The 14,158-nt window shown below is 33.2% G+C and overlaps 1 protein-coding gene across 1 annotated transcript in view; it reads right to left on the bottom strand.

Annotated features, from left to right (window-relative positions):
• Positions 1-1,335: 1,335 nt before the first annotated feature.
• The window catches only part of CDH10 (cadherin 10), a 52,822-nt gene continuing 39,999 nt past the window's right edge, over positions 1,336-14,158 (bottom strand). Inside the window, exons 8-11 of the mRNA XM_010708469.3 lie at positions 13,410-13,531; positions 5,308-5,416; positions 3,193-3,444; positions 1,336-2,397 (exon numbers count right to left, since the gene is read on the bottom strand). Of these exons, the coding sequence (XP_010706771.3) occupies positions 1,904-2,397; positions 3,193-3,444; positions 5,308-5,416; positions 13,410-13,531 (977 nt within the window). The 3' untranslated portion in view covers positions 1,336-1,903. The remainder of the gene's footprint in view (positions 2,398-3,192; positions 3,445-5,307; positions 5,417-13,409; positions 13,532-14,158) is intronic.

Genomic DNA, 14,158 nt, shown 5'->3' with positions numbered 1-14,158 from the left:
AAAAATCAATTCTTTGCATGGCCTGTCACACTGTCAAAAGAACTTTATAATATCTAAATATCTAAGATATTTCTTAATATTCTAGGAATTATTTTTCTTTTAAAGAATATCAAAATGAAGATATTTTTGATTGAAATGAAGAGAAATCCATAATTTTCAAATGGATCAAATAACTTAATTTGATATTAAGTCAATAAAAATTCATTCTTCATTGAACAAAACTAGCTTGCATAATGGCACTGTATTCAGCTTTCAACTTCGCTGCGTTTAATCTCTCAATTTAGGAGAAGAAATATCTGATATAATAAGAATGTAGTAATGCACTTTACAAAGACCTAATGTATTTTCAATATTTGTTGATTTTATGCCAGTAAGAAGTTAAGGGAGATAGAAAAGGAGAGATTGTCCTTCACATGTGTTTCTTTCACAATAAATAAGTAAATGTAGACTCTACGACATCCTGCTCTTCCTCTGAAATTATCTAATCTCAGAAATGTCTATAGTTCCCAGAATGCTTGTTCGCTGAATAAGTTTGTGTAATCTAAAGACTGTGTGAAGAAAAGATATCTTAAAACATTTTGGAATGCCTACTTTATATGATAGCTAGAGTGTGATTTATATGATAGCTAGAGCGTGATTTCTATCATGGCTGGCTAATAGCTTGGTTTTCTTTTTACTAATCTTTTCCAAGCCATCAGAAAACTGAGAAGATTGGGTGGGAGTTTGTGCTAGTTTTACTGACATTTTGTCAGTCCTCAGCCTGGCAGCTTTAAAGGAGATTGCTTTATCCTCAGATAGTTGCAATAGAATGCAGTGTTTTGTCATCAAGTGATTTGCCATAGGAGAAGGTTGGTGCTTAAAAATCATTGCTTTAACATCTTTCTACACTTTCTTCACTGCAATTAGAGATCACCTCTAATGATGCAATCATGATCCAGAATGGAGAATTAGAATAAATAATCCAAGTTTCCAAAGAAGAAAGAAGTTCTTTCTTCTGGTGGGTTAATTTTATCGACATGTTTTTAGAGCTATGTAATTCAAGACAAAATAGCACTTCATCTTTCTACATAAGATATCATTAACTTAGTTCAAAAATAAAACTTTTCTTAAACATGACAATTGTAGAAAGTAACACTTTTGAACAAGCAAATAGATCTATGACCTGATCCTCTCCCCGTGAGTTTATGTACTTCTGGCTGCACTACATGCATGCAGCAGACAGCAGCATAGAATCAGTGACACTTGTCTGTGCTGCCTGTGGAGAAATATCATGCTTTCTTCAAGACAGGAACTGATGGCCAGAAAAGGCAAGCAAGCATCAAAATAGTTGTAAAAACTGGTTTATTTCTTAAAAATAAATACAAAAATATAAATATAAAACATCGGCAGATAGAATTTGATGAAATGAAGTTGCACAAACTTTTTTTTAAACCAGCTGCATATTACACTTATTAACACCACGTGTACATTTTGTTTCAGTTTTAATGTACAGAACAGAACATACTGGATTTTTTCTTCTTTGCCTTCTTAAAAGCTGCACTTGCAAGGGTAGGACATGTACCTAACAGAAGCGGCTTGTACATGAGGTTGCTTAAGGGATTATCACCCTGTTCAAATTTCTGAAGGTAAGGTATTTTTAATTTTAATTACTAAAATGGACAACACTGAATTTCCATAGCTTTGGCTCTTGGAAGGTGATTAAATAAAATACTGTACGTGTTCCAAGTGGCATCCTACTAGAAAGAATGAATGACATAAATGGACAAATTGAAAACAAATTCTAAAGGAAATCATTGTGCTGAGTGGCAGGAAAATTTTCCTGAATGTTAAATACTGTTGAGTGCAGAAGGTATCTGTAAAATTACTTCCGCTCAGAGGAACAAAAAATGTAGCCTACTGTAGGTTAAGAAGTGTCTTTGTCACTTTCTCCTCCACCATACATTTCAGCAAGCTTATTAAACCGAGGGCCCCATTCTCGGAGGTAATCATAGTTTTGGTCTCCTTCAGTAGTACCCGACTCTAAGGAGCTCAAAGATTCAGCTATTGAATCATTTCCTTCATAGGCATAGGTTGCAAGCGAGTCATACGGTGGTGCAGAAGGATCAGTATCATGCTCTTTTAACCTTTGGTTAATGAAATCTCGCACATCTGTGTTATCTGGTGCTGAAGGAGTCCTCCGTGGTACAAATAATGTTTCAGGGATAATGTCTCGTCGAAGCTTCTTATCTTCAATAGCTGCAGGATTCCTCAGTGTGCCAATATCAAAGGCTTGGGTATCTTCCTCTCCACCGCCTTCATCGTTATAACTCACAATGTTGTCTCTGATGTCCTCTTTAGACAGGATCAAAGGCTCTTTCTTTCGTTGCCTCTTCAGAGCAGCAAACAGCACCACTATAACTTTAAGGGAGAGGAAAGAACAGGTAAGGATAGAACAATTTTTAGTAGTGATTCCATCAGATACAACAGCTTTATTTCATCTACATTTTGCCAGTTCATTTCTACCTGATAAATGGATCAACATCGCTGTCTATATCACAGTAGAGACTGTATCAAAATGTGCTATTTTTTGCAGAGAACCATGAGCTTTGTCTATGTGCTCCTCTGGTAACTTCGATGAGTTTTAAAATAGCCAGGTTTATTCTGAAGGTCTTTTTTGCATTTTTTAGTATGGAGTATGTTCAAACTGTTTTCCATCTGAACTACAGATCATTAAGTGATATTCTGAGAAACACAAAATGGAAACTTGAAAAAATTTACAAATTTTTTATTACACCACAGAAACCTTTGGATAAACTGATTTAATATGGTAAAAATATTATTTTCTGTCTAATTCTGTGTGAAATACAAACTGCACGATGACTAAGCATTTATTTAAACAAGACATTCTCTATCTCAAAAAATTTAAAATGAAAGACATGAAAGTGATTTTTTATTACATTATTCCTTCTGTCTGATAATCCTTTTAAAGACAAGAAAATAATAAAAATGCATTTAACGGTCTGAAACTTGATTTCATTTTTACTATCTCCAATTGTCAGGCAGTTTTTGCCTTTATTTCTTTTAATTTTGCATTGAGTGTCTCTTGCAAAAGAAGTAAACCCCATGATCATTTATTCTGCCAATCTGCATGATTTTGTAAAGTATGTTAGGCCTGAAGCATTTGCTCTAGGGAGAAAGATACATTTTTCTTACCCAGCAGGATGATGATGCAGAGGAGAATGGCAATCAGTGCCCCTGTACTGAGGCCAGCAGGGAGGAGAAGGGCCTCCGCGTTGCAGGACTGCATGTTCCCTCGGCTGTCACAGGCACAAACTCGGATGGTAAGTGTGCCAGTGCTGCTCTGGATTGGATAGTCATTATCTGATATCACCACCGGTAAGAGGTATGTACTTATTTCATGTCGACTAAAACCATTTCTTCTTGTTAAAATTCTGGCAGTGTTATCTAGATAGATTAAAATATAATTATTTTGCATAGGAAAATAAAGAATGTATCGCATATAGTACATGCAAAGTATAATATTTTATGTCACCGTTAGTATTTTGAAATGGGCTAGTCCTCATTTCATAGTCATATCCGACTTTTCTAGTGACATTCCTATTTAATCAGAAAGCTATTTATAATTTTTTACATACAGCTGGCCTGCTCCTCTGTGCCTTTGCAACACCTCTGAGTGCAATTTGAAAAGAGGATTTCTGAAAGCTTAAAATGTTTTATGGATTAATGCATGCAGTGCACGACACAGTTCCATTCCGTGGCTAAAGCCCTGAAATGAAGTGGCCAACAGAGAAAAAATAACCTTCCACTTCACGCTGTTCAACAAGCTCTCTTTTCTGAGAGATTCCTCCTATGGATCTTCTGTGACAGCACTCAGGGGAATGCTATCAGTAAATACAGGATGAGATTTTCCACACCAAAAGACTTTCAACATACTGTAGAACAATGAATTATGTACCTTTGCACATTTTTGTTGGAAAAAAAAAGACAGTTTTGAGAAGTGAATTTACTAAATTATACTTGTGGCCCACAAAAATAAAATGCATGCAGTATGCTTCAGCATCAAATCTATTCACTGAGTAGCCAGAAAAGGAATGAAGGTGGTCTGAGTAACAGTAAAAGACTGCTACTTCTATTGTCAAAGCTACCTTATACTTATAAAACTGTGACCCAACACTAGAGTTGCTAACTTGTAAATTCGAAAGGGAGAAAATACAGATTGAGTCCATTAGGAAGAAAATTTCATTGTCATCACACAGATGAATTCCTTGAGGTAAATGGTAAATGTCTTGTGAGCCAAATTCAAGATGAATTAAAATAATTAATACAAAATAAAGAAAATAATTTCATGTAGAACAGAAATACCAAGGTCAATGCCTCTGCATGGTCATTAGAACATACTTTAGTTTGAAAAATTAAATGATTTTTTTCTTCCTGGCCTCCATGAACTGAAACACAGTTCTCTTTTACTGCATTCTTTGATTTGTTTTGTGTATCTATGTTATTTGTTTTCACTCAACATCAAAACCAATGTGTCTGATGTATTTTTAAATACCTTTCTCTGCTAGTGAGAAATCTATAAGGTACCTAAACATTCAACTTCAATTATTCACTTTATCTACTGATATAATTTATTTCAACCAATTCTTCCTCATGGTGTTTGCAGCCTGTTACTTCATGTAATCTTCATCATTGATAGAGGATTATTCCCACTGCCAAGTAAAAAACTTTAACATATTTTAGGTATTATTATATCTCCCCTCGTTTATTTCTTTTGTAATCTAAAGTGCTCCCTACTGAACTGATGATGAAGGCTGAAATGGATGTGTTGTACACATCTCCTGATAAAAGCTGGACTGATCAAGGATCAAAGCAAAGCTAAAGTGGCTGTGTGTTGCCAGCCATAATTTTCATTAATCATCAGAAAGAAGCAAAACAGAAAATCAGGTGACATAAATGTGACAGAAAGCTAAAGTGAAACATCTGAGCTTGGAAGGTGAAGCCATTTTTTAAGCTTTCTTCTGTCCTATCCTCCCTTTATTTGTCTACTCACTCCAAACCAACTTTCACTGATTTTCTTTATAATTTATTTTATCCTATTTTTTTTTCCTAACTAAGTTTTGCCTTCCCTTCATAGATGAACATATAGGAGTCCCAGATCACAAACATTCAAATAAAATTAATCTTGATGTTAACAGCAGCTTTAAGGGCTTCTCTATTTATTGATAGAAAATAGAAGTAAATTCAAAATATTGCAGGAATGTATGCCAGGTAGTAAAGATCAAACTTCCATGGATCAGGGAATTTTACCTTCATTGTCCTGAACAGTGAAATTAGGGTTAACAGCTGCTAAACTGAAGAAAAATTTTTGTCCCCCAAGAGGATCATCTTTGTCTACTGCACTTATGGTCTGGATAAGCTGCAGGAGAAAAAAAAATGCAAACAACAACAAAAAAAAACCAAAGTGAATCTAGGTTTTGATGTCTGAATATCTTAAGACTAGAAGAGCGAAGAAACTTCTTATTTGAACTATATGGATATTGATATAATACTTAAACTGTAGGACATATCAACTGAACAAATTTTAAACAAATATGTAAGCTTTCTAACATCCATATATATTTTCTATGGTGGTACGTGCTCACAAGCAAAATGGCAACTTAATTCTCTTTTTTTTTCTTTTTTCAACATATGTTTATATATTTTTGTAACTATATAAGTGACAAAACTAAAATCAACACCTAAGAGAAGAATTCAGGGGAGATTTTTTGCTTTGGGGATGAAAATGTTATGTCGCCAAAGAATGCTTCTAATAGGGAAGTTAAAGTTTCAAATAATATTTCAAAATAAGAACATTTCTTTCTAAAGCAAGATTTTCCTATCTCTTATTAAAGTAAATTATTTTTAAAAGATTTTCATAATTAAAAAAATGCATGTTAGATTATCTTTCTACTAAATACCAGATTATATTTCTACTTGTAAGACACATTATAAGATAATGTACAGATTCACCACCTCAGATTAAATCCAGTGTCACAGATATGTCGTATCTGTTTGGTACTTGGATGGAATGCTTTCTGCAATTCCTGCAAAAAGATTTGTGTAATACCTTTATTTGGAAGTAACAGCAAGGGTTTCATTAACATTTGTTTATCTGTCAGGTAAATGAACTTGTGCCTTTTTTATCCACTGAAATTTCTAGATGTAAGGCTGACAAGATGCCACTTTCCAAATAAAATATATTTTTTTACATCTTCATTGATTGTGTTTCAGTATTTGGTTTTGTTTTTGTTTGTTTTGTCCCACAGCAATAAAAAAATACTTATGATTAACATTTTCGGAGGGTGTATATGTTCAGTTAAAAGTGCCAAAAATAATTTACTCTTGTCCAGGTTTCAGCTTGAACTGAGTCGATTTTTCCTTCATAGTGTCTGATGCGATGCTGTGTTTTGGCTTTGGGGGAAAAACAATCTTGATAATACACTGATATTTCATGATGTTGTTGAGCAGTGCTACACAAAGGCAAGGATGTTTCAATTTTTCAGCTTCTTGTGGACTGGCTGAGCATCATTCAGCAGGTGGAGAACAATTGCTTATGCATCACTTGTCTTGTATATATATATAATTATCTTAACTGTTATCCTTTTTTTCCTCTTCCTTTGTCTGTCCTAGTAAATATTTTTTATCTCAATCCACAAATTCTACTTTCTTTCTTTCTTTTTCTTTTTTTAAATTTTCTTCTTCATCCCACTGGGAAAGGGGAGGCAGAGTGAGAGAGTGACTATGTAGTGCTTAGCTACCTTCTGTGTTAAACTACAAGAAATCTTTAACTTAGATCTTTTTTATTCTTCATATCTAATCCATCATTTTAAATTGCAGTATTTTTCCAAGCATGCAATAACTTCAAATTTTTGACATTATTTCTTCCCTGTGGCATACTTGTTAAACTCTGTTTTTCCACTTCCTGTTCTTCCAAATGCAGCCATTTCTCTTCATATCGCAGATTTTGTCAGGACTGATCATTTTTAACATCAACAATTGCACTGTTCTCCTGCTTGCCTTTACAAATGCATGATTAACTCCCAACTTCTCTCTTGTACATCCCAAATACAGCAACAAATTTCTTCAAGAGGCAGGGACTGGATTTGTTTAATGCATCATCTTGCAAGCTTTCTCATCCAGGGTTTTCTCTTTCTGTAAATTTATTTTATCACACGAACCTACAATAACTTGCTGGGAAAGCAGAATAGGTAAAAAATAAAAGATAATAGATAAAAGCATAATATGTTCTTTTAAGAATGAAGCTTTTAATTATTTAATGACTGTATAAGTAACTAGCAAAAAAAAAACTTTAGAGATTTTCATAAACTTAGAGGTATTTTTTAAGTCAAGAAAAAAGAAGTCAATTTTATTTCACAAGTGAAGACCATGAAAGTGGTCTGTTGTAGGTGTTAAACTGATGAAAATCAGGTAATCCTCTTCTGATTGCCCATACCTATAATTTAGAATGAGTATATAAATTTTTTTATTGCCTAAAATTTTTCAGAGATTTTTAATCTGCTACAGCAGTGCCAATCAATGAACAGAACAGTAGGAAGCAGGAAAATATCTTCTACTTGTCTATAATTTCTTGTAGCAATTGAAGTTCTCTGGGAACTTCTTCAAATACTCATTCTATTTGTCATTTAGATAGTTAGCTTACTTAGGATATTAAAAAAAATCTGCTTGTAGGTTCTTAATAGTTTTTTTTTTAGGTTGCAAACATCCTTCAGAATTGAAAATTTTTGCATAATTAAAAAATACTAACAAATACTTGAATGACTAAATATTATGCATTTTTCCACTAGATGCTGGTGTGTATCTTTAAAAGGCAAAGTTTCAGGGACAATCTTAATGAGATAATGTGCATAGATACATTGTTATTTACAACATCTCTAAATTCAATTGCAAAAAAAAAAAAAAACCACAAAAATAAGCATCATTTGTTTTGCTTTTGTTCTCAATTGGAACCAGAGATATATTTTTTAATTCTATTTTAATATATTTACAGAAATTCTTGCAAGTGAAGATATTACTGAAATTTTACACAGGAAGTCCATTAATAGCTACTTTTCAAATAAAGGCATATATTCATAAAGCAAGCACTCATTATCTCACATGTCAGCCTGGAAAGTTCTCCTTGCACTACTTTTAGAGCACCTGAGTTCCACCTGTATGTCATCATAAGAAGCATGTGCTTTTCAACAGTGTGGATGGAGTTAATTTACATCAGTACATGTGGTCTTTGAAGAAAGCAGCATCTTTCTGTCAGTCTTTTGAAGCACTGCACATTCTTATGTAGTCTTTCAAGGACTGTGCTCTGAAGTGTATTCAGACAATACATGGCTACAACATACCAGTGACTAAGACCTGTCTAGCTGGTTCCTGTCCTGATATCTTGCCAGGACGCACTCAAAATACAGATGTAGACCACAGCCAGTGATATGGGTTGTTAGATTTTTTTGCTTGCCTATTCCGTATCTCTTGAAGACAATAACAGCATCATCGGAGACTTGGATGGCAGATAAGATTCCATGTCCAAAAAGGATATTTGGCTTGCTTTGTGTTGACTTGAGCAAAAAGAGTTGTCACAACTTCTGTTTGAGGGTAGGTTGAAGTATGCTTCTCAGGTACTTTACTGTTTTTTGTTGTCAAAGTAGCTCTTTTATACTTGTTTCCTCCAGTGTCTGTTATTTCACAGGTTCTTGTCAAAACAAAGAAGAAGAGACACTGGTAACCCTACTGTAGAACAGCCACTGTTTACAGTTTTTTTCATACTAGCCATTAGTTCCTTCTATTCTCCAAGTCTTGTCTAATGAAGGCTTGAGTTGGAGTCTAACCCAGTCCAAGCAACTACAATGTGACAATGATTCTTCCAGTAAGTGTTCTTTTACAGCTTTTCAGCCTGTATTTATTGTGATTGCTACTCCAGTATTTCATTTTCAGCCATCCTGGGGCACTGTATGCATCTTATGAAAATATGCCTTTGTTCACACAAATTTTTAATCATTTTACAAATCTAAACACTTTAAGCACACTCTACCACTGTGTTCTGCAGGTAAATCCAATGAATCAACAATTTTCATCTGATTATTATCCAACTGTTTACAGGCACAGAATTGATGGAACTAATTATGAGTGCAATTAACCATGAGAGCTGTGTTGCACTAGCTTTCCCTTTTGCACAGTTGCTAGGCAGCCACCTGGAATACTATTTGTATTTTACTTAAGACAGACTCATTCTTGAAGCTTCAAGGACTCATATAGCCTTTAGTATACTCTTATTTGCCTGACTCAGAAACCTCTGAGCAGTTATTGATCACAGGGTAACTAGAGTCTGTTAAATATAAGCAAATCCACTTGAAGAACAAGACAACATTTCTCATTGGGTACACCTCTTTATTTGTAATCAAGATGTGTATTAGTTTCCTAGTAGCCTTTTCCTTTCTCAGTGTCTTCTAAGTATAAATCTGCATTTGAGTAGAATTGAAGTGGTAGGCAGTAAACTCAGCCTTACAGGCCACATACTGTTCAGTGTTACATTTTAAATATAGATATTTTGTCTTACAGCATATCTGCTACTGGTAATGTATATTCTTGTTATTTTATAGAGAAACTGCATGATACTGAAACATTAATGCTTTCAATTCTCATTCTCTTAAATTTGTCTGTACCATTTTGTATCATTTTTTTTAAATAATGTTAAATAAATGAATAAACATCTATCGGAGCACTTATATCTAATTACAAATCCTGTTGAAGTACATGGAACACGGAAGAAAAAAATAGATATGACCAAGTTCGACTATCCCTATGCCTTTTCATGAGAAACTGCTTTAACATAACAAGCTTCCAGAAAGAAAACAAAAGCCTACCAGGAAATAGCTTTTTGTATCAGGAAGTTTAAATGCTGTCAATGGAATTTCAAAGAATAGAAATCTGGCTATGTTTGTTTGTTTGTTTTGTTGTTGTTTTGTTTTGTTTTGTTTTTTCCCCTGAATTTGAAAGAAAATTGTTCTTCATAGCTTTTATGGCTAGAGGAGCTGCTTTGGTAATTGTGCTAACACAATGTCATTACTAATCTAAAGAGGTTCTTGCATGACATAATATGTATCAATATGAATAGAATATTTACAGAAATTTATTTGTTTTTGAGAGGTGATGAGGGGCAAGCCTGGAAATTATTCATTGCTCCAAGCAGTGTATCAAAACAGAAATATTACATTTAGTGCTTTTTTATCTGTTTAACTCCACTGGGATAGGAAGTGGGGAGAGAAAGTTGATTTGGGGATAACTTAAACAAAACAAATAAACAGAAGGTGGAAACATTTTATCACATTTTTGCATATATTTTCTGATGTTGTTAATAACTGTATTAATCCTACAATTTATATGGTTTCATACAGCATTATTTTCTCATATTAATTGACTGTGGGATACCTCCATTAATCTCACACAAGTAGCTTTTCAGTGGCAAGAAGCAGTAATAACTGGTGGGAAGATGAGACAGTTTCTCCAGTTTCAAACAGGCAGAAATATAAGGAAACAAAACTAGTCAAAGAATGTTGTTAGCCACTAAAAAAATGATAAAACAGTAGAAAGGCGGTTGCTGCATTGGTTGTTTATTCCAAAACAACTCACCTTTGTGTTTTTTAGGTCTTCTGAAAATGTAAATGATCTTTTTTTAACTTAAATAAGCTAAGCATTTGTTTTTAAACTCTATGCAAAAATAAATAAGAAAATAATCATAAAAGATGTTATTAAACAACAACAAAAAAGTTTGAAAATTATATTGAATTCCATAAACAAAACAATAAGTTTTATTTTACTGCAGTAAGTCAGAGTAAAGCTTTGAGAATTATTGAATAAAATGGTTCAAGAAGAAAATTCTGACACCGCTATAAACACTGGAATATATAAAATGTAATGAAATTGTTGGAAATATAAAGATATCAAAAGCCACGTGTAGCAGAAATGCTAAATCATGGCCTGAACGAGTGATTGAGCACCTGATGGGAAGGTAGAGCCAATCCAGAGGAACTCAGGTGCATTATAGCATTGCACCATTTTTAAGCAATGTTATTGTTGGAAAAATATTCCTGATGAAATAAAGGTGGTTTTTTTTGTTTTTTTTTTTAATATATGAGTCAAATGAGTTGATGAGAAGCAATATAAAAAAAAGAAGTGGTGAAAGAAATCAAGTCTGTTTATATAATCTATGAGGACTTAAGATTTAGGGAAAAACAAGAAAAAAATAAATCATACATATTTTAAAGTATCTTTGAAAGAGAATTCACAATGAGATAGACTGATTTTATATAATGCTGCAGCAAGTAAAAAGATAGTAGGTATGTATAGATTCAGTAAAATGAAGCTTTATAGCAGGAAGATTGCATACGTGGAGACCCTAACAGAAAAAAACACAACTTTCCTAATTATTTCTGACTAAGGCTTTCAAAGCTGCAAGGAAACATGCAGTATACCTCTCTGTTGTGTCTAGCTCAGGAATGAAGTCCTTCAGAGAAAGGGCATAGTCTTTAAAAAGACCAGAGCATTGCTGTGTTCCTGTGGCTATCCAGATCTGTTACTGCAAGGCCTATACCATTGGCTGTATGTATGTTACTCATTATTATTCCATTTCACATAAATTTAGAATCCCACACATGCATATATTTATATATATATAAAAAAGTGACCAGAATAACAGAGCATGGTGAACAGTCAAAAAGGAAAAAAAAAAAAGAAAAAAAAGAAAAAAAAAAAGAAGAGAAAATTGTACAGAAAAGAAAAATAGCTGATGTGGGAGGATCCAAGCCATACTTAGTATGGATTAATTTAATTCAATCCCTCAGGACAGACTGAATTCTAAAGTAATGACTCATTACTGATCTACCTGTAAGCGAGAAAATAATTACATTCAAATAGATTATTCTTGTTATCCTGAACTGTATTGTTCATTTCTCTTCCTGTGAATTGATTTTATTTAAAGACTCATTTAAAAATCAGACTGTTTTAAATGATTATTTATTATAATTATATAATAAATATAATATTAGTTATCATAATGTAGTATATCTAATATTGGCACTTCATTCTAACAAGGGAGACCCTTCTGAGCTTTATAATTCAAAAAAACATGTATAGTTTTGTACATGCATTTAGCTTCTTATTTATTAGTCTTAAGTACTTAGAGTGCTTTCTTATTTTCTTTTTTAACTGATGACCATTTCTGAATGTGAAGAGATTTGTGATTAATTTGTGCATTAATGCATTGCTGTTTTTTTTTCAGCCAGAGGTGCTGGTGCTGGGAGAAAAAATCAGTATTCTACATTTTTAATTTTAATTCTATATCTTAAATTTAAATTAATTAAAATCTTATATTAGTATACACAGGCGACAATACAACTATCATAGGAGACGATACAACTATCAGAAATTCTAGATGTTTTGCCCAAGGTTTCTACTTATACAGCTCTAATCATCTTGAAATTCTACTAGTAGCAAATATTGCTCAATATTTTAAAGTATTTAATATGTTATAACCATGAAATGGTTCTTTGTTGTACTTTCTGACTACTGTTGCTTTAGAAAAAAGAATGGCAGCCTGAGTGCAAAACTTGTGATGCAAACTGAATGTAATACCTGTAGGACTGAAACAGTTAAGAGAAGCTAACACTTTTCCCATCTGAAATGCTTGCATTAAGGTTCTACTGTGACCACTTTAGAGCATTTATTGCTGCCTGACTGTGCTCTGGGACATGCTGCACTGTAATAGGCAAACAGTTCTTAGCGGTTCTAATATGCAGCTGCCTATTAGGAACTACATATTAAGCACTGCAGTCCTGCTTAAATTCAAGTATGCCTTCTGTAAGAAGCAAATCAAAATCATATATTGCCATTTCAAAAAAATACATATTTTGTGCTTTACTTTCAAAAACTTTTGCTGGAATAATGAAAGACAAATATTACAATTGGAAAAGAAAAGGAAAGTGGGACAGATGCATATGTGTGTAATCACCACTAGCATGGAAACGATATGTGAGGTTTGCCACTTGTGAGTTATTGAAAAGGTCTTTTCGCTTTCTCTGAGAAGGTAACGGCAAAGCTAATTATATCCATATTTCTTGAGCTGATCTAAATAGGCAAAAATACTACAGTGTTAGGTTGAGGACAGTGCTGATTCACACGCTGTTGTTGTTGAAATAAATTTATATTTCACTCTAAGTCTCACATAGTATGATACTTGCTATGTTCATTTTCAACATTTGAAAGATGTTTTGAACATATTTTCTCCCAAATAATAGGCAAGAATAATCAACAATTGAGTACCATAGCCAAATTAGACAGTAGAAAGTGTTTTATCAAAGTCATACCTGTCCGGCTCTTGCATTTTCACAAACAAAAGTATCATAGAATACAGCAAACTGTGGGGCATTATCATTAACATCCAAAATTCTTACATAGACAGGAACACGGGTAGTATCTTTGGGGTTGTCTGACGAGAGAAAAAGAAGAATGAATTTAACTTACTACCAAAAGTATTCTATCTTCCAAATTTAATGAGCAAGAGATATTTAAGATTAGGTTTGAAATTGGTGAAAAAGTAAGAGGATGACCTTGATTAAAAAAAAATATATATTTATTTGGATCTAGTGATCAATTAAGACATTTACATGAAATTAGTGGCTGCCACTGCTGATGTTCAATGTAAATATAGCACATAGAAAGTATGTCCATTGCTATAATGACAAATTTATTTTGTGGATTCAAGTATTTTTCTGATATAAGGTTTTGAATTATAAAATGATTTGCAATTGGTTTAACATAAAAGAGACTTATTATTAAAGCTCTCCTATGCCTTAGCAAGCAGGGAGAAAATTCAAAAAAGTCAAAGTATGCCAATAAAAATGAGAATCAATTAGAGCTTTTATGCTTAAATTCCCTTAAAAAATACACATATAATTTTTCAGACCTTAGAAGCAGTTACTGTTGTTGGTTTTAACTCATCTCCTCAAATGTTCTAACCTTAGTATCATTTAGAATGTGCTCCCTTGCAGATCGAGCTGACCTACAAAGAATCTGAAATAATGCCTTAGATTAAAAATGCAACTACTACTTGGAA

This window comes from Meleagris gallopavo, chromosome 3 (assembly GCF_905368555.1).
Source record: "Meleagris gallopavo chromosome 3, MGAL_WU_HG_1.1, whole genome shotgun sequence".
In the NCBI taxonomy this organism is placed as follows: Eukaryota; Metazoa; Chordata; class Aves; order Galliformes; family Phasianidae; genus Meleagris; species Meleagris gallopavo.
This window is presented reverse-complemented; position numbering and strand designations above follow the sequence as displayed.